At 37.1% G+C, this 20868-nt stretch overlaps 1 protein-coding gene across 1 annotated transcript in view; it reads left to right on the forward strand.

The window, feature by feature from the left end:
- The first annotated feature begins 219 nt into the window (after window positions 1–219).
- Window positions 220–20868, forward strand: part of cntnap5a (contactin associated protein family member 5a) — a 112498-nt gene continuing 91849 nt past the window's right edge. The window contains exon 1 of the mRNA XM_056465263.1: window positions 220–368. Coding sequence (XP_056321238.1) covers window positions 287–368 — 82 coding nt within the window. The 5' untranslated portion in view covers window positions 220–286. The remainder of the gene's footprint in view (window positions 369–20868) is intronic.

A 20868-nucleotide genomic window follows, 5' to 3' on the forward strand; every position in this document is an offset into this window, starting at 1 on the left:
CTGATGCATTTGGAGCTCAACCAGTGTTTGTTTTGGAAAATGAGGGACGCGTGGTAAAGGAGGGCGCGCGCTGTGTAAGTGTGCGCGCGCGTTACAGGGATGACGATGACGGTGTTTGGGGAGCTGTGGGTGTCTTTAAGAGCTTCTTTCTGCTCACTGCTGTCAGGATAGAGAGGCACTAGCCACCAAAATACTCACGAGAGCAGAGAGACGCGAGAGTGCTGTTGGAAATACGTTTATCTTCATACACATCCAGGATATACTGTCATCAGGACACCTGGAGAACATGCAGTTGCCAAAGTCTCGGGCTTTCGCTGTTAGCCTGACGCTTCTCTCCGTCCTCAGCTCGGCAATGTGCGGCAGTCAGTGTGAGTACCTGCAGTGCCGTTCAGCGTTGTGTTAAAAGTTGCTTTGGCTTGTTTTTTCTTGTGTTATACTGTTAATGATTTTGTACCGGTGACATTCGGAGTGCTTGACCCGCTAAAATATTGATAAAAGTGCAAGGATTTAAATACGATTACTGTTTATATGAACTTTTGCCGGATCTGATGAACGCGTAACTATGCAGAATGAATGACTGGTGCATTCGCGTTTTATTGCAATTTCTCCTGAGCATCTGCTGGGCAGGAGCAGGTGGAAGACAAAGCATTCAGATGTGCTCTCTGTTTCAGAGAAATTGAAGCTCAAATAGCAGTTTTGATTAAATATGTGGAAACGCGATGATGTTGTGATATTTCTCAACGCATGTAACAATACATATATATATATATATATATATATATATATATATATATATATAGCCTGCAAAAACATAAACCTAAGTTATCTAATATATAATAATATCAGGTATTGTCAGGTACTATTGTTAAATAAAGAACAGGTTCTACCTAATAGAGCTAATAGGTTATAATTTGGGTATTGTTTGATTGTGACAGTGAAGTATTTCAAAATGACTATATTAAAAAGCATATTTTCCTTTGTAAACATTTTAAAAGAAACATCTGATGCAAGTGTAAAATGCCAATGGCAAGTGTAAAATGTAGAAACATGTAAAGCTTAGCTTTAATTGTACAGTAACTTTTAATATTTTAACTTTAAAAGCACAGTGTAAAGAAAACTTTGTACATTGTACAAAACAATGTACATTTTTCATATATCCGGTAGAAGTACATTTTAAAAAGTGCTACAACCTTCCCAATTTGCTCAGACATGATATGTCTTGTCATTTTTTCATGTATATCAGTTAAAAAAAAAATCTGCTGATCCAAATGATATCACTCTTGTCAATTCGCATCTGTTATGCAATGCGTTGTTCCCAAATTAAATTATATATCTTGTGTGAATGTATTCTTTTACCAAAAATTGTTTTGAAGAGAGTTGTGATGTAAATTCACCCTGTATCTCATTTGTAATCAGTTAAACTGATTGTTTTAGCCCCTTATTGGTCTGAGCTATTTTAATGCTGTGACTATACTTCTGTGTGCCAAAAACATACGAATTCCTTTGTCATTCCAACACGTTATTATATTTTCATTACTGTTGCTGACTGTCATTCCTGTGTGACAATCAGTAGCAGATGGGTTTGGTTATAGTCCATCCCTAAGGCGTTCTCACTCTGAGTCTGTGCCTTCTCTGCTATAATTGCGTCAAACAGGGGAGCAAAGAACACTATTTCCAGCCTTTATCCTGTGCATGCAACAAGAAGTACCAGTGGATTTCGCTTGACAATGATATCTGTCATTTCTAAATGTTCAGAAACTGTTTGCATTGTTACCTGATACCAAACAAAAAAACATCCTCAGTCATTCATGGCTTTAGCCCTCATGAGATATGCTTTGTGGATCAGGATAAGCTAGATTAGATGAAGTGAATCTTCACTAAGGACATGCAAAACGATATTCTCTTATTTACCACAGGGGTACCAGAATAAAGCTGGAGATCCATCATGCCCTTGTCATCTGTGTCAGGTAACAGAGATAATGGTTGCTGCTGTCTCTCTCAGGAGCCCCTGGTTCTGCTCTCAAAGAGGGATAACAAGGGGATGTCCTTTCAGATCTGGTGTCTCTAGAAGAACAACTACATCCCTTTTACTGTGACCACTGGGACAGTGGAGGGTCCCAACATGACACGAGATGAAAGCTTTGTTTCACCTGGCTGGGGCAAACAGTGAATCAGAAACTAGCAGCTCAGTGTTTTCTGACAGTGTGTATAGTTGGATTAAAAATGTCCAGCATTTTTTAACAGTAGAGATACTGGATGATTGATTCAAGTCAGACAGGAGTGTAGATTTATAAAGTCTGCAAAGCTTGTTTCTGAATGTATCGATATCTCAGCATCTAAAGAATGTCTCGCGCTGAATTTTGCACTGCTTGGACAGTCGGTGAAGGAGTAGTACAGTAACTACCTTGAAGGAGAGTAAAATCTGTTGACTGTTACATTCACCTCTGCTGTCTTCAAAGTACCAATCTTGTAGATGCCTTATACAAAACACTTCTTGATGTTTTTTCAGGAAAGGTTTCAGAAGGAAGCCTTTCTCTTAATGAATATTTTATACTATTAACATTTATCTATTAAAAATAACTAAATGTGCAATAAGAGGCTTCCGTTCTTCAGTTCTTCAACAAACCTTTCAGCGAGTAGTTCTGTAGTCTATTAAAACCCATTTTATTCCAGTAAATAAACAACCTTTAATCCAAAGGAAAGGTACCACGGATGCTAATAAAGCAAACCAGCCAAATTAAAATAAGTCTCTTTACCCTATATATGCATATTTTGCAATAAACTTACAACCAATAAATATTTTTCTATGTATTTTTAATTGATTGTATCATTTGCAGTGCTTGATGAAAGTCTTGAACCTTTTTTCTTTTTTTACCCATGTTCTTCTCATTGAACTTTGTTTCAAATCAAGCTTTGTGAGTTGTGATTCACTTGATTGCTGGTTGGTTTGGTTAACAACTTTTAATGCTTTAACAAAGACTTTTAAAATGTTCCTGTCATAAAAACAAATGGAGAACATTCTTTTACAATCAGAACTGCTGAAAAATCTTGAGTGAGATCTAATGTCAATGAATTAGATTATTGAAAATGAACTGTAAAAAATACAAATGTTAGCCAGTGATTTGGTTTTTCATAGGTTGCTGATTGGAGAGGCAGATATAAATGCAGGCAGATTATAACAAAGACTCCATAGAACTAGACTGAAGAACTCAAGTGTATATCATAAGAACTTTCACTAGAGAATTGAATGATATTTGTGATACTCCAAATGTTCAGAGGACTAATAACATTATATAAATTCATTTATACAGCAATTCAGCTGTTGAATTAGGAACAAATGAGAATAAAATCATCAAAATCAAGCAGCATGGTTGATCGACACACCCACATATCTGTAAATGCCAAACACTTAAAGTTTAGTCCAGATTTCAGTCTTTGTCGTTTGACTCCAAGCTTGAAGTGCAGAATGTGTGCATTGACCCAAACAGGACGCAGTTATTTATTCAGTTTGAAAGCATGTCAGAGAGCTGTTGTGTTACAGGCAGACTGATTTAACATTCCAAATACAACTCCCCTCTCAGTGGGGAACAGCGGAGTCTTGTTGGGCATTAGCATGATAGAGTCATTTATTTCAACTTTCTTATGAGGTCAAACGCGGGAGGCTTTTTAAGGGAGATCTCCTGTGGAGCTGACCAGATTTCCTGTGGGCATTCAGGGGGAGGAATCTTTATAGTAGTTATTGCAGTTTCCAGTGTAATAGTTTGGCACTAGAGTTAAATAGGTTAGAAAGAACCAGAAGATCATACAAACATATGCGTGTGTGTGTGTGCGTGTGTGTGTGAGAGAGGATTAAAGGGGACCTATTATGCAAAAATCAATTTTATAAGTCTGTGAAAATATTCAGCTTCTAATGGTTTGCAGAAACATTCTGATTGACAATATCTCACTCATTAGTGTTGGAGCTTAGTCTTATTGTTGCAACATAGGCTCATTCTGTAAACGTAGCCCTATATACATTTCTGGAGGTGTGAATTATGTAGCCAGAAGTACGTATGGCTGCATTTTATCTTTTTAAACGAACGCTACAGGCGGTATGATGCTGCTCCTTTTCATGCTTACCAGCTGACCGCTTGCCTCTGTATGAATGGCTTTCCGGCTGTTACTTGTCCAGTGGCTTGCCATGTACGTCAGTGGACTTGCGACACAGAGAGTTCACCATGACGACAGGGTTCGAGACCGGCAAAGAACAGTTCCAGAAAGTGGGTAAGATAAAAACACGAGCCAAAAAAATAAATGAACAAGTAAATAACAGCATGAGAACGTGGTAAAAATGAAAACCTGGTAAAAACCAGGCTAGGACTTTTCTTTTTCTGATTTGTGACTTTTCTGACTTTTCTTTTTCTGATTCTGATTGTTTTTTAAAACTGTTGGTTGGGTTTAGGGAAGTGGGTGTGCAGGTCAATCTGTGCTTTTGAAAACACTATTGGTTGGGTTTAGGGAAGGGGAGGGTGGGTCAGTTGACAGCAGCCTCTGGTGGATTTACGCAAGAACAGCAGGCACGAATGGCACTCGAGAGAGTAATTTGAGATCTGAAAAAGCGTAACCAGTGGCCTTTGGTGGATTCGCGAAAACAAAACTATAAAAAAAAAAAAAGCGTAGCTCCTGGGATGTATTTGGCGCTCTCTAGGAATGTATATAGCAGTACGTTTTCAGAATGACCCTGGGTTGTATTTTTGAATCTCTCACTATGGCATTTGTAGCTCCGCCCTCTTTTGAAAAAGCACAATCTCATTTGAATATTAAGCGACAGTCATCAAAATAGCACAATTAAGATCAAAGACTAAAAGGGGCAGTTTCAAAGACTTATAAAACATTATTTGTGAGGAAACTTCACATACTCTAGGGGCATTAGACTTATTTTACATCTTGTAAATAATAGGTCCCCTTGAAAGAATACGTTGTGCTAAAAGAAGTATTAAAAGGGAAAGTGAGACATTGTCATTAATAGCACATATTATGAATCACATTGAAAGAGTAGAGGTGGCAAAGAGCATTGACAGTATTGTCCATAATGTGAAGTTGACTTCATCTTCATGCTGATTTATGCTGTGTGGGAGTCAGAGCATAAAAATATTGATTAATCAAGGCTGTATTCAGCCTAAATCGCTGCATCCCTTGCTTCACATCTGCAGAGGAAGATACATGCAGCAGAATGAGACAGATTTAGCTGAATTTCTGATGCTGACAATGTAGTGGTGACAATTTTTTATTGCATGTTAGTGGATAGTCAGCAGATTTATATATCTGTGTATATTCAGTTTGACATCTGTGTTTGGCCTATAATGCTGACTTTGACGCACATGTGCTCTGTCTGCAATAGATTATATGCAGAAGTATCCAAAAGGACTTTTAATTTTTTTTAGCAACTTGGGTCAAGCGCTTCTGGTGAACTGTATGCCGTTACAAAATCGGCTTTTCTTAAATCAGGGATCTTCACTACCTGATAGATATACGTTATAAAGTGGATCTCAGAATGTACAAGAAGCACTGCATTGAATTACATTTTTCCGCACCATGTCTTTAAAATATAAACATTTATTTTACCCTAGTATAATAGTTTCTGCACTAGCCTGCTTATCCTGACGGGCGCGTGCATGTTAACGTCTTTTTATCCTGTTTTACGCTTGAACTTGAACTGAAATCAATTTAACGGATTATATTTTAATTACATTACAACATCGAAACATCGCTGTAAAAGGAACCGTATAAAACTGAAAAAGTTTCATTAACCGTTTACCAGTTCATTAACAGTCAAGTTTTTCAGTATGGGAAGAAACACTAGCTGTGCATATACCATATTGGTTTCTGATGACACTAATCACAGCCTTAGTAATTCTGGCATGCAAACATCACATTGGGGATTATTGTGGATCATGCATGTATGATCTATTACTGATCTGAGAAAAGCTGTTTCCAGTTAAGCTGTGACCTCTTAGGCGGTCAACATTTCGGTCATTCAGTCGATTATGTAAGAGTGGTTGTAAAGTGTATGCTGTTGGATTCACTCATTTATTATGATTAGACAAAGAACGTTTTTGGATCGTGAATCATTGTGGCTGTTTTGGTACAAGAATGACCTGCGTTTATTGGTAGACTGCTGCCTAAACCCATTTTATAAAGCTGCATACTTAAATCACAATATCAACTAGTTTCTGTCAAAACTAAAGAACGACTAAAAAGGCATGATCTGAATGTTTCTTTGTGAATAAATGATGTGGTTTTAATTTCTTCACATATACTGAAAATGCATGACCCTAATAGTATCTTCACCAGCATTTCATTATTTTAGTCTAGTAATACTATTGTCACATCACACTCAAACTCAACAGAATAAATGTTTGGTTTAACCTAATGAAATTAGGACAAATAAACTAATGTATTACAGAATTTACACAGTTGCACTAGTAGTCGTAAGGTGGTAACATTAATTTCAATAATAATAATAGTAATAATAATAATAATAGTAATAATAATAATAATAATAATAATAATAATAATAATAATAATGGGCGACACGGTGGCACTGTGTTTAGCACTGTCACCTCACAGCAAGAAGGTTGCTGGTTCGAGCCCCGGCTGGGCCAGTTATAATTTCTGTGTGGAGTTTGCATGTTCTCCCCATGTTGGTGTGGGTTTTCTACTGGTGCTCCAGTTTCCCCTACAGACCAAAAACAGGTGCTATAGGTGAATTGAATAAGCTAAATTGGTCATAGTGTATGTGTGTGTGAATACGAGAGTGTATGGGTGTTTCCCAGTACTGAGTTGCAGCTGGAAGGGCATCCGGTGTGTAAAACATATGCTGGAATGGGTGGCAGTTCATTCCGCTGTGGCAACCCCTGATGAATAGGCCAAAGGAAAATGAATGAATGAATTAATGAATAATAACAATTATTATTATTATTCTAATTATAATTATAACATAATAATCATCATCATTATCATCATCACAAAGCCTCATATTTCAGTTACCATGTGTCATTCTTTTGTTCTGTAAGTGAAAATCTGTCATGCTGTTGCTATAGCTCTTCCTCCTGCAGTGTAAACACACAGAAAAATATCACAAATGCCCAGGAGTTAAATTAGAGCCTGTTCTCTTCTTCTTCTTTTACTTTGACTTTTTTTGTAGAGTATGGCTCATGAGAGACAAAATGATTTATGTAGAAGAATTTTCTCTCAAAACGTTTAGAGCATTAGCATATGTAATATATCTTCAGGGAAAGTTAAACACTAGAAAAAGAAATGTAAATCCAAGCAAGAACATAAAAAAGAAGGTCAAATGTTATTATATATAGATATTTTATTCTTCTGTTTAGTTTTGAGGATTTAATCTAGCCACGGTCACGCAGAGCAAAATCTTACTTTAATATAAAGCTTGAAATAGCTACTCTAACATGACAGAAACACTTTTAGACTGATGCTTTGAAAACTGTCTTAATTGTCAGATTGAGAAAAGCATAAACAAGGAGCTAGAACACGACTCTGGCCTCTCATTACTTGTTTGCTTTCATCTCAAATCTTTTGATGATAGAATCTGAAAAATGATAGAAGATTTTGCACTCTATTGGCAGGATAACACTGTTGCTGGTCTTGTTTCATTTATATGAAAATGATTTTTGCGAAATGCACATTAGATTGTGCTTTGCATTGCTCCATGTTTTGCATTCTTTACTCTTTCATCTATTATTTCTCTAATCTAGTAAATTCTTGGATTATATACAGCGATCTATGATAACCCATGCTATTAGCATTCTTTCATGCACGTTCAACATTCTTCTTCTCTTCAGTTAAAAAAATTATTTACATGCAGATACTGTATAGGAAAGCAGACATGAATATGTAACTTGTCAGAGGAAAGCTATAGTTGGTTTTTCATCTGCTTTGTGATGGCAGTGTATTAGTATGTCTGCAGCACATTGATGTTCTAGGAATAGAAATGTAATATCACAGCAATGGCTCCATCTATGTGTTAATTCAGAATTGCAAAACGCCTCCAAATTGTACCCCCCCCCCCCAAATCACATACCAGCTTTGGTCATTTTGAAACTTTTAGTTTGGATTTTTGTTACATTTACCCCATTAGCACATTTTTCTATTTTGATACATTTAAAAAAAGTAATTTATTCCTCGGCAACGCAGTGGCGCAGTAGGTAGTGCTGTCGCCTCACAGCAAGAAGGTCACTGGTTCGAGCCTCGGCTGGGTCAGTTGGTATTTCTGTGTGGAGTTTGTATGTTCTCCCTGCATTTGTGTGGGTTTTCTTCGGGTGCTCTGGTTTCCCCCACAGACCAAAGACATGTGGTACAGGTTAATTGGGTAGGCTAAATTGTCCATAGTGTATGTGTGTGTGAATAAGTGTGTATGTGTTTCCCAGTGATGTGTTTCCGCTGCGTAAAACAAATGCTGGATGAGTTAGCGGTTCATTCCGCTGTGGCGACCCCAGATTAATAAAGGGACTAAGCCGAAAAGAAAATGAATGAATGAATTTATTCCTCTGGCAAAGCTGAATTAAATCAGCACCAATCGTCCAGTCTTCAGTGTCAAACAATCCTTCAGAAATCAACCTGTAATATAAATAGGTTAACTTGAAATATTTATTGCTTAAAACATGTTTGCACTTTCAAAAACTTTATTTATTTGAAATATATATATTTCGAAACATTATAAATGGACTTACTGTCACTTTAATATAATCCCTGTATATCCTTGCTTAACATCGCTCAAGCAATAAAATACTTAGTGTATGTAATTAATTGTATATTATCATAATTTAATTAACTGTACTCAAGTGTTTAAAGTCACTGTGGGTGTTTTAACAAACTGAGATGCTGTTGTGTTAAACAGTATGCTTATATGTCTTATGCACTGACTGAGATATTAATATGCCACTTCATTGCTGCTCTTTCTGATGATCTTTTTCACACACCACCAAATGCTTACTGGGATGATTTTCAATATATATACAGTTGAAGTCAGAATGTTTCCTTTTTTAAATATTTCCCAAATGATGTTTAACAGAGCAAAGAAATTTTCACAGTATTTCCTATAATATTTTTTTCTTCTGGAGAAAGTCTTATTTGTTTTATTTCGGCTAGAATAAAAGCAGTTTTAAATTTTTTAAAAGCCATTTTAAGGTCAAAATTATTTGCCCCTTTAAGCTAATTTTTTTTTTGATAGTCTACAGAAAAAAACATCGTTATACAATAACTTGCCTAATTACCCTAACCTGCCTAGGTAACCTAATTAACCTAGTTAAGCCTTTAAATGTCACTTTAAGTTGTATAGAAGTGTCTTGAAAAATATGACATATTGAAATATGAAATAATATTTACTGTCATCATGACAAAGATAAAATAAATCAGTTATTAGAAATGAGTTATTACAACTAATTTGTTTAGAAATGTGTTGAAAAAAAATCTTCTCTCCGTTAAACAGAAATTGGGGCAAAAAATAAACAGGGGGCTAATAATTCAGGGGGGCTAATAATACTGACTTCAATTGTATATTTGCCAGTTTCAGAAAAAAAGGTTTATCCTAAGACCATCACAGCAAAGAACAAAATTCCCAGTCTTTAGATTACATAGTAAGGTGACAAAGTTGGGAACCTGTGTGATATTTTAAATTATTTGACTTCTCCCTGTTAACACCTCTGAATTCTGTCCTGCAATCCATAGTGTGTCGCACTGAAGATTTAAAACTTTGATGCAGTAACATTATCATGCTCTTTAAAGGCACACATGTTTGGTGAACTGCTTCTTAAAACATGACATTTTGTGTCAGACAGACAGAAATTCTGTTTCCTGTAAAATGTACAGTACTCCAATAATCAAAATTTTATAGTGTACTGAAATGCAGAGAGTGAAAGGCAGAACATCAGCAAAAGTAAAACCTACACACTTTTTCTTCTGAATATTTCCCCCATCGTCAACCAAATTCCAGCCAACCTTGTGACATTTCCATGAGCCAGCTGGGGGGCAAAGCATGTGCCCCACCATCTGGGCTGATGGGATGGAAATGGCCCAACTGTCATTGTCCTGTAGCAGCAGACACGCTTCCCCTGATGTGAGATTCACCAGAAGCTCACAGGACAATAACCTCAGGCATTCCTTCACTCTGTCCAACATAACAGGTTAACAGTGGTCTAGCCCTGGGACTGTTGTCAAGAGTCCCAATTTCAGACTCGAAAATGGCGGATGGCAGGATCAATAGCAGCTGTGAAATTAAAGAGATAGTTCATACCAAAAAGGAAAATCTGCTGTTAAAGATGGAGTATGTAGGACTGAATTATGTATTGCATGCCAAATTCAAAATATTGGATACGTTTTTTTCACTCGGCTCCTCCAACTCTGATTAACGCACCTGCAGGTTGCCAAACTGACAACACCAATGGAAGCGAGGGTGCCTGATGATCAAACCTTCATCTGAAGGATCAAACCTGATCAGCTGAAGTTTGCATTACTAATATTTGTATTGTTTGCAAAATTGCTTTCTAAATTGCAAGTTAATATCACTTTTTAGGGTAAAAAAAGCAGACATCATTGATGTCTTATGAATTGAAACCATCAAACTGTGCAAGAAACAACATCATTTAAACCATTCATAGCCTCAGTAAACAGTCATTAGGGTTTCTGACAGTCTGAAGCACAATCTTCTTGACAGATAGATTAACTGCAAATATTTATTTGAGGGTGAACTATCCATTTAAATCACTTGGCTACTAAACAACATTTATTGAATATGAACTCTTTGAAAATGAAGAGTTTTGAATTTTGTGCCATAGAGAGCATTTTACTGTGGATATGTACAACACTAGATATCATAAATCATGATCTTTGGCCTGGTGGTTGGTGTCTCTACTTCATGTTGCTGTGATCTCTCTCTCTCTCTCGTGCTCTATTGCTTGATGTTGCCTTCTAGCTGTTATTTTCATTCTTAGGTTTTCATGCTCAGTGTTTATTGGAGAAAAAGGCCAGTCTTGCCATCAAAAGGTCTGTGCTTCAAAACAGAAGACCGTATTGAATCCTGTCACATATCCCTGAGCTACTTGATCTTTCTGTGTTGTAAGCCTCCACGTTCCATTCATTCATGTTTCAAAGCTTCTTTAAAGCATGCCAGAATCTTCATTTAATCGCATATACCAAAACTATCAGTTGTGTTCAAAAATCCATCTTTTCACAATCCAGTTTGTCATGTTCTGCATCAAAACAGAGTTATAATTTCTAATCATCTTTTCTCTTTGGCATTCCAAACACAGCACACCTACCTGAAACATCTGATTTTATTTTCACAAAGATAGAGACTAAAAGCTGTTTTTTTTTTTTTTTTTTTGCTGGGAGACGGAAAGCAATTTGTTGGCATTATTGAGTTGGATCTCTTTGTAGAGCACTGTTTGTTTTGCTGAAGTGCGAGCTGCCTAATTAGGGAGCGAGTCATGCCAATCTCCCGTACAGATACGTGCATGCAGAGGCCACAGCATAACAGCTGTTCAAAACCTATTAGGACGAAATGCTGACCAATAATGCTGAAAAATGATAGCTGGCGGAGCAGCCAAAACCAAACACGTCCCACAGCCGTGGAAAGTGGGAAAATGACAAGAGACATTCATCAAAATCTATTCAAAGTTACAAAAAAATTGTGTTTTCATTCAATTAGCTAAGCTGGATATGTTCATATACAACAGCCATAGAAAACAACAATAATAATAAAATAAGTTGAGAAAGTCTTAATAAAATCCTTCTGAGGTTATCATATTAAGGCTACGTATAAATGTGCCAAAATTCAATGAGCACACGATAACTGTGGAGATGGGATCAAAATAATAATAACAATTTCAATAAGACACACCAAAAACATTGTCTTTTGGTGAATTTTACAGAGTTTGTGGCAAAACATGCATAATTGAACCATTTAAGAGTTTTTAGCATTGTATACTTTTTTATTGTTATATTTTATATTAGGTTTTAATGGCATTCTGTAAATGCTTCTGATCATTTGTCACAAAATTCCATGTGTGTTCTGATTATTGCTATATCACTTGAGTGATGAACTACAGAGTATGTATATAAATCAATATTTTTCATTTTCTGAGGTAGCCACAATAGATAATGCAAAAGTAGCCTATAAATTGAGTTTGAAACATAGGGCCAGGTGTATTAAACAGGGCGAATTAGTGCAAGAGTGCAATTCCATCAAAGTGCCGATGGAAGCAAAAGGTTTAGAACTTGTTCTTCATCTTATTTGCCTAAAGTAAACCAGTACAAATCAGGCATAGCCAATCGCCAATGAAGATCCGTTACATATGGCATATGTTGAATTTTGAGATTTGGATAGGGTAACTGAAATTATGTTGGAATTATATTGGTATTTTGGCTCCTTACACAGACCCACCAACTCTGTCCTGTAGTGTTTTGGACAATAATCCATTTGGGTTTAGTGGTTTTAACAACAACAAAACAAACCAAAAACCAATTAGAGATCCATGGAGACATCACAGTTTCCATTTAAACCAATATAATTCCGTTATTCATTCATTCATTTTCTTTTCAGCTTAGTCCCTTTATTAATCTGGGGTCGCCACAGCTGAATGAACCGCTAACTCATCCAGCATTTGTTTTATGCAGCGATTGCCCTTCCAGCTGCAACCCATCACTGGAAAACACATACACACTTATTTACACACACATACACTATGGACAGTTTAGCATACCCAATTAACCTGTACAGCATGTCTTTGGACTGTGAGGGGGAAACCGGAGCACCCGGAGGAAACCCACGCAAACGCAGGGAGAACATGCAAACTCCACACAGAAACGCCAACTGACCTAGCCGAGGCTCGAACCAGTGACCTTCTTGCTGTGAGGTGACAGCACTACCTACTGCGCCACTGTGTTGCCTAATTCCGTTATATCTATTACAATATTACAAGTTATACATTGTGGGGGTTTTTCAGCAGTGTGTACATGCACCTGAAGTGAAGTTCACAAATATAATACTGTACTGTGAATACTGTTTTCACGCTGAAAAAAGATGATACATTTCAGTAATTAACAGAAAAAACAAATAAAAAGGCGAAATGTTGGAACGTTAACCACTCAACTACTGCAATTGTAATTATAGTGAGGGACCGAGGCCTTCAGACTCTGGTGATGAATAACAAAATAACCTATAAAGTTCATTGTGCAAACGTACGGTACATACTCTGTAAGTGCATAGTTGTCATTTTTGTCAAATTTATGACTACCTGTAACCAGAATGCCAGTTACAGAAAAATAAACTGCAGTCTCTTCAAATGTTTTTAATGTGTGATTTCATCTATCAAAATATCAGTGCTAACTGACAAGCTTTAAAAGATCACTAAAGACTGGAGCATTTAATCTGCATGGAGACCACAAATCTGACAGGAGGAGCTTCAGTGGACTGATTCTGTGACTAGATCTAAACTATCAAATTATACATGACTCATATCTGCATCTCTCAAGTTAACAAAACCTCACATGATATCCCGCTACAGTATGTGTAGAGCAGCTGTCTTGAACTGTGGAATGTGACAGACAGCTATTCTCCAATAGGCATATGGTTTTGTGCACAAACAAAAGCAGTTGTGCACTAAAAATGCACAGTTGTGTGATTTAAAATAATCTTAAATGTCATTGAATATTAATAACCTTAATGCACTCAAAAAACTTAATTCAATTATGACACATTTCCTCTCATTTGAATTGCATTATTTCAACTTATTTTAGGCAAACGGAATCAGAGAAAAGATTGTTTTGAACCAATGATGTCAAATCATTTTCATTTGAACTATATTGTGAATGAATCTTGCCTGGATCCCAACTTACTCTTGTGGTGCCAATTAATCTCAATCACTTCATTTGGAAAAACAGAATTTTGGGTTATTCAAACTTAACAAATGCTTTAATGATGCTGACTGTTGAAAGGGAGTAACATTAGCACAGTAATGGTTCACTGAATGAAGCAACAATCACTGATATTGTTAATAGAGCTGTCAACACTCAAAGCATGTGTGCTACTCTATAACCTTAAAACTCCAAAACTTACTTGAAACTCTTTTAAATCTTCACTAACTGAATAAAACTAACTGAAGAATAAACTTTAACACGTCTTTCTTAAGATTACTTGTATTGTCAACATTTTGCCCTCTTATTGCAATTTCACGCAAAGCTTGTTGGAAACTATGCATCTACTATCCCATTACACCAACACAATTCCTTTACATTGTCCAAACACAAAACTGTCAAGCTAACTTTTTTTTTTTTTTTTTACAAATGTTAGCAGACTGAACATGAATTGCCAAATATAGTTTATAGGAATGGGGTATATGCACACATACTTTTAATTTCAGCCAGCCAGCCTCAGTGCTTCCATTATAAAATCGCCACGTTTAAGGTCTGATTTCTTTAAAAATCATTGATCTTCACTACCTGATAGATAGATATGAAATGAAGTGGGTCTCAAGAAGCACTGCATTTAATTTCATTTCCCCCCGCCATGTCTTTTATTCATTTATTCCTACAATTTATTCTACCCCAGTATTTACAATGTTTCTGCATTAGCCTGCTGGTACTTACGGCGCTAGCGGTTACATGGTCTTTCATCTCATTTTACGCTTGAATAAGGTTAAGTCTATTTAACTGAATGTATTTTATTTACATTACAACATCGATGATGTTAAAGAAAGCTTAAAGCTTACACATTAAGCTTTCACTAGAAGTTTATCATTGGTTAAAAAAACACTAGCTGTGCATATAGCCCATTGCATAGTCATTCATTCATTTTCTTTTCAGCTTAGTCCCTTTAATAATCTGGGATCGCCACATCGGAATGAACCTCCAACTTATCCAGCATATGTTATTTACATAGCGGATGCCCTTCCAGCTGCAACCCATTGCTGGGCAACATCCATACACGCACTCATACACAATGGTCAATTTTAGCACACCCAATTCTCCTGTACCGCATGTCACCCGGTGGAAACCAACGCGAACACGAGGAGAACATGCACACTCCAGACAGAATTGCCAACTGACCCAGCCAAGGCTCGAACCAGCAACCTTCTTGCTGTGAGGCGAACATACTACCCACTGTACAACCGCGTCACCCCCATTGCATAGTTTGAATGTAAAATTGTTTAAGGACTGAAATACAGGACTGACAGCTGTATTATTTTGCATGTGTTATTTGGCAATAGAAGTCAGTATTACAGTAAGAAATGTCACTGTTTTTCATACACAAGGTAATCACCAGCTATAATGTTCGTACAGGGGAAAGCTGAGTGGCAGATCCATGTGCATTAGTTTATTTGAAATGAAACAAAAACAAATCAAAGGATAGAATAAAACAGAACAAAATCCAAGGAACACAGTCCGAAAGAGTCCATCAGAGGACAGAAATCGACAACCTGCAAACATTCAACAGCTAACAAACCCAGACTGAATCACAGGGCTATAAGTAGTGTGTGATAATAAGCGGCAGGTGTAGTGTGATTAAAGTTTCAGATGTGCATTGCAGAGAATTATGGGATGTGTAGTCTGTTTGAGTGGAAGATGTGATGTGTAGAGCGCCCTCTTGTGTGCCTGGTGGGCACTCTATCTGGTGGCAGTGACACTAGCAGTCACGTTCAGCTCATTATAAAACATACATCATGTCAGGATTTGAACCCAACCACTCTGCAAATTTAAAAACTACACCACTAGACCATGATGGCTCACAGTCGTATAGTAACAAGTGGCAAAAATGTCGCTGATGCGCAGAGACTTTAAAAAAGTAGGTGAATGACCCCCCTGGGCATAATCCACGGCAAACTATTTTTCACTGTCTTATGAAAATCATTTTATATCCAATTACTGAAGAATATTTGCTCAAAATATGCTTTTAGATTATCTTTTTTGCATTGTATTGCACTACACTTGGGGGTTCAGGGAGTGTTCAACCTGGCCGTGTATTACAAAAAAAAATCCTCTGTTGTGTGAAATACTGGGTCGGTCTGGCTGCCTTTAATTATGAGCAGTGGTGCACTCAGGGTGTAACATGCTGTTTTACATCCTTAGCTTGAGTCTCATCAACAGCTTGGGTGATGCTAAAAATTAACTTGGCCAGGTTTCCTGGTGGGTGACCTTCTCTCCATCAATTTAGCAGTTGTTTTGGCAATGTGTTCCCTATAGTTTTTCTGTCAAATATGCACAGAACTACCAGAATTGCCTACCAGAATTTTCCAGATAATATACAGTGCACTGCTGGACTATGCTGCATGATTGTCTTGCTGATATGATTTCTAGCAGCTGTGTGTTGAGAAGATGATTAAAGGAAGAGCATAAATGGATAGCCGTTATCATTGACTTTGAAAGAAGGGTTAATGTTTCATAGGCTTGGCTACACTTTGTATTTAAGCTCATCGAAGATAATAATGCTTCAAGGCACTGAGCGATGTTTCTATTAGGCTTCATGACGCATATCTGTCACAAAAAGAGTTCCTGGCCAATCTGCGTGAGAAGGTCAAGCTCTCATATGGTTTGTCTTTGGGAGAGTATTGTCATGCTGACTGCTGGGCCAACAAATCCCCATGCAGAGCTCCTGCTTTAGGACATTGCTCACGTTTCCAGAAAGTGACCACACACACACACACAGCACTAATGACAGTCTTCACACCACTGCTGAAGAGAAAAACATCTTTGTGCAGTTTGGACCTGGTTTAGATGGGCAATGCTGTTCTGTTTCTGGCACAAACCTGCACAAGCTGTTACTGGCATAAAATAATGTCTGTTACTGGCACAGACTGGTTAAGCTGGCTATTGTTACAGGTAGATCATTTCTACTCATGTAGCCATGCCAAAACCAGTGTGAAAGTGGCCAAAACATAAGGCCATTTTCATTATTGGGGTAAAAAAAGACCTAAGCTGCTGTCACTTTAATTGTTGGTGGCACTAACAGGATTTTGCAGACACCAGCAAAAGAATCTAAATTGTCCTTCCTGGTCACTTTAGAAAATCTACTGTGTGCATATAAAATAGATTCTTGCATTGTGCTCTTATTTACTGGTATCATGCACACACAAAAAGAAATGTAGCAAAATGCAAACTCAAAACCATATTATGGGTTGTCATATATTTCTATTATTATTATACCAGTTTTGTTGTTCTTTCTGTGACATGTTCATTGTGTAAAATCATACAATCATGGTAATTTAGCAGTTCATTTGCAATACAGTTGTGGAAAAATCTACATCAACATTTTTAGATAGTTTCGCAAGTGATATATTTATTTGACAGAAAATACAGTTGTATAAAAAACTGCAATTTAGTCAAATATTACTACAATTCTAAATAACTGTTGTCTATTTTAATGTATTTTAAACTGTCATTTACAGTATTTCTGTCATGGGAAAGCATCATTACTCCAGTCCATTTCTGACCCTTCAGATTGCTGAGATGCTGATTGCTAATTTTAGAAACATTTCTTAGAATTAAAATCAGTGCATTGTTGAAAACAATGCTGCTTAATATTTTTGTAAATAATAATTGAAGTTCTTGAACATATAAAAATTCCCAAGAACAGCATTTGTTTACAAAAGAAATGTTGTGTTGCATAATTCAGTTCAATTGTTATTTTTATGCTGCTTTCAATTTATCAATTTATTAAATAATTTTTCTTTGGCTTAGTCCCTTTATTCAATAGGGGTCACAACAGCGGAATGAACCACAAACTTATCCAGTTTACACAGCAGATGCCCTTCCAGCTGCAACCCATTACTGGGAAACACCCATATACTCTCACATGCACAAACATGCATTATGGCCAATTTAATTTAACAAATCCACCTATATGTCTTTGGACTGTGGGGGAAACCGGAGCACCTGAAGGAAGCCCAGATGAACATGGGGAGAACATGCAAACTCCACACAGAAATGTCAACTGACCCAGCCGGGACACGAACCAGTGACCTTATTGCTGTGAGGCGACAGTGCAAACCACTGAACCACCATGTCACATTTATGCTGAATTAAAATATTACTTACTTAAAAAATATTTCTGACCTCAAATGTTTGAACCGTAACTGACCAGCAAAATGCTTAACTGGGATGGGTGAATCAGTTTAGGTTTACTACTCTGAATTTTTGGATTGTTCAGAAATAACATCAGTAAATGTGGCTCATATAAACTCATTGACCGCAATGGCTGAACAGAATACCTGAGCCGTTAGCTTTGCATTGCTTAATGTACCTGTATTACGGTTTAAAACTTACAATTGAAGAGAAGAAGGAGTCTGTCCTCAACATACCCCTCCTGGCGTTTAACTAAGTTAAAACTGAGAAAACAAACACTGCAAGTCATGGACTCTGACTGAAATCACCACTATACCTCTTCCAGTGGTGTCCAAACTATAGTGGACATCCTGATTTGCACTCAATCAATCTTATCAAGTGTTCTCATGTACACTCAACAGCTAGAAATACCCATAAATCACTGGAGTGTACGAATGAATTTCCGCTTCTGACCACAACATGGTGTCCACAGCAGATTCCTAGTTTCAAAATAAAATATTATTTAATTAAAGTTTGTATGTATCCCAGAGAGGCAACACTTTGCCTCAGTGGTTAGCACAATCGCCTCACAGCAAGAAGGTCGCTGGTTCGAGTCCCAGCTGTGACAGTTGGCATTTCTGTGTGGAGTTTGCATGTTCTCCCCGTCTGTGGGTTTCCTCCGGTTTCCCCCACAGTCCAAAGACATGCGGTATAGGTGATGTTTCCCAGTACTGGGTTGCAAGCTGGAAGGGCATCCAAACATATGCTGGATAAGTTGGAGGTTCATACAGCTGTGGCCACCTCTGATGAATAAAAGGGACTAAGCCGAAGGAAAATAAATGATTCAATAAACATATCCCAGAAATCAAAATGCTTTGTTTAATAATTCTAATAATGGACAGTTTGTAATAGAACCTGTTTAATAACTATCACAGGGGGTGACCAAGAAGTTTAACATCTAATCTATCAACCAGCAAAGCACAAACAAAACACCATCCATTCTGCTTCACTGAGTGCTCGAATTCACTCACTCCTTTTCATTCACTTCCTCAAGTGAACCATAGTAGTGGTCTAAAGTAGGAAATAGTGATTTAGGATACAGCATTAGTCCTCAGCTACTATAGATGTAAACAAACATTCAGTACTTATGATGACCGAATACTGACTCACTTTGTTTTTGTTAGAGTGTTGACCTTTTGCCTACACTGAATGCTTGCGAAGGTCAAAAGACTTGTACAGTTAGATGCACTCAGACACTTTATGACATGCTGGCGACCACAAGTGCCCTCGTTAATCTGCTGACAATTGTGAAACATAATTAATGCAGCCAGCATCTGTTTGGGCTGCAGCCTGTGACAGTGGGAGTCAATGATGTTAAAGATGGATGACTCGCACTAGACCGATACTGATAGAATCACATATTGAGAGCTTTCATTTCCCAGCAAGTGTAGGAGTGAGAAAGCTATTTCTGCTTATCGTGGAGAGTAGGGTAATGCAATTACGCTGATACCAAATGCATATTATCAGAGAGGGACGGTTTCTTACAATTAATCTTTTGCTAACACAAATACACAAACTGCAGAACAAAAACAAAAACCACTTGAGCTTAATGAAAATGATTGGTCTGTGGTGATTAGAAGAGAAATGTTAGGAGATGCGATGAATTACCACTAACATGGAATGAAGATCTAAGCTGAAAGTGCTTGACTTGAATTACAGAGCATTTCATTCGCACACGCATTTACCTTGCGCATTTCCTCTTGTTTTTATGTCAAAATGTAAACACTCATGTGTCAAAGCAGCAAACACACTGAATAGAAAATGTGCTTTCGCTCTGCACATAAATACTTTTCCTGCTGCTCTGGTGGTATAGTTAATATCAACATGGATTCTTGCATTTATAAGGGAGAGAAATCTGACAGCTTTCTAATAAAAAGCTGACTCTCAAGCTCACTTCACTGTAGTGCTCACACCAGCTGTTGTCTGCCTCTCTGTCTTCCTCTTCCATGTTGTGCTAGGACATTCAGTTGAACCATTTGTACGGTTTGTGCAAATGAACATACTGTACACAGAATCAATTTAATCACTTGATTCACTGTATTCTATCTTTTGGGTCTAAAGATTGTTTTATTAGCATGTAAATGTACCTCAAGTTTGATTCTCTCGCAGTTATTAAGATTTAAAACCACAGTTAAAATACACTCTGATTTAAGTTCTAAGTTGAATAAAGTGTTTACTTTTATTAAGAAATGAGCCATTAAATTGATCAAAACAGATGCCGTTAATGATGTGACAATGGGCTATATGCACGACAAGTGTTTTTCAGCCACCGATAAACTTTCAGGGAAAGGTTTGTGTAACTATTTTTAATTTCATCAGGTTTCTCTTACAGCATCAATAATGTATCTTAATAAAACATGGTAAAAAAACATAAAAATTAGTATAAAAATAATAAAACATAGAGTGTTAAAGAGACTTAAGCGCTTATTTAGTTCTTCAAGTATAAAATGAGATGAAAATTTGTTTAAATGCAAGTGGCATCAGGAGCAGGAGGCGAGTTTAGAAGTTCCATTCAAAATTAATTCATTTATTCATTTTCTTTTTGGCTTAGTCCCTTTGTTCTTCAAGGGTCGCCACGGTGGAATGAACCACCAACTTATCCAGCATATGTTTTACGCAGCGAATGCCCTTCCAGCCGCAACCCAACAATGGAAAACACCCATACACTCTTGTACTCACACATACACTATGGTCAATTTAGCTTATTCAATT

Source organism: Danio aesculapii, chromosome 9, assembly GCF_903798145.1.
Source record: "Danio aesculapii chromosome 9, fDanAes4.1, whole genome shotgun sequence".
Taxonomy (NCBI): domain Eukaryota; kingdom Metazoa; phylum Chordata; class Actinopteri; order Cypriniformes; family Danionidae; genus Danio; species Danio aesculapii.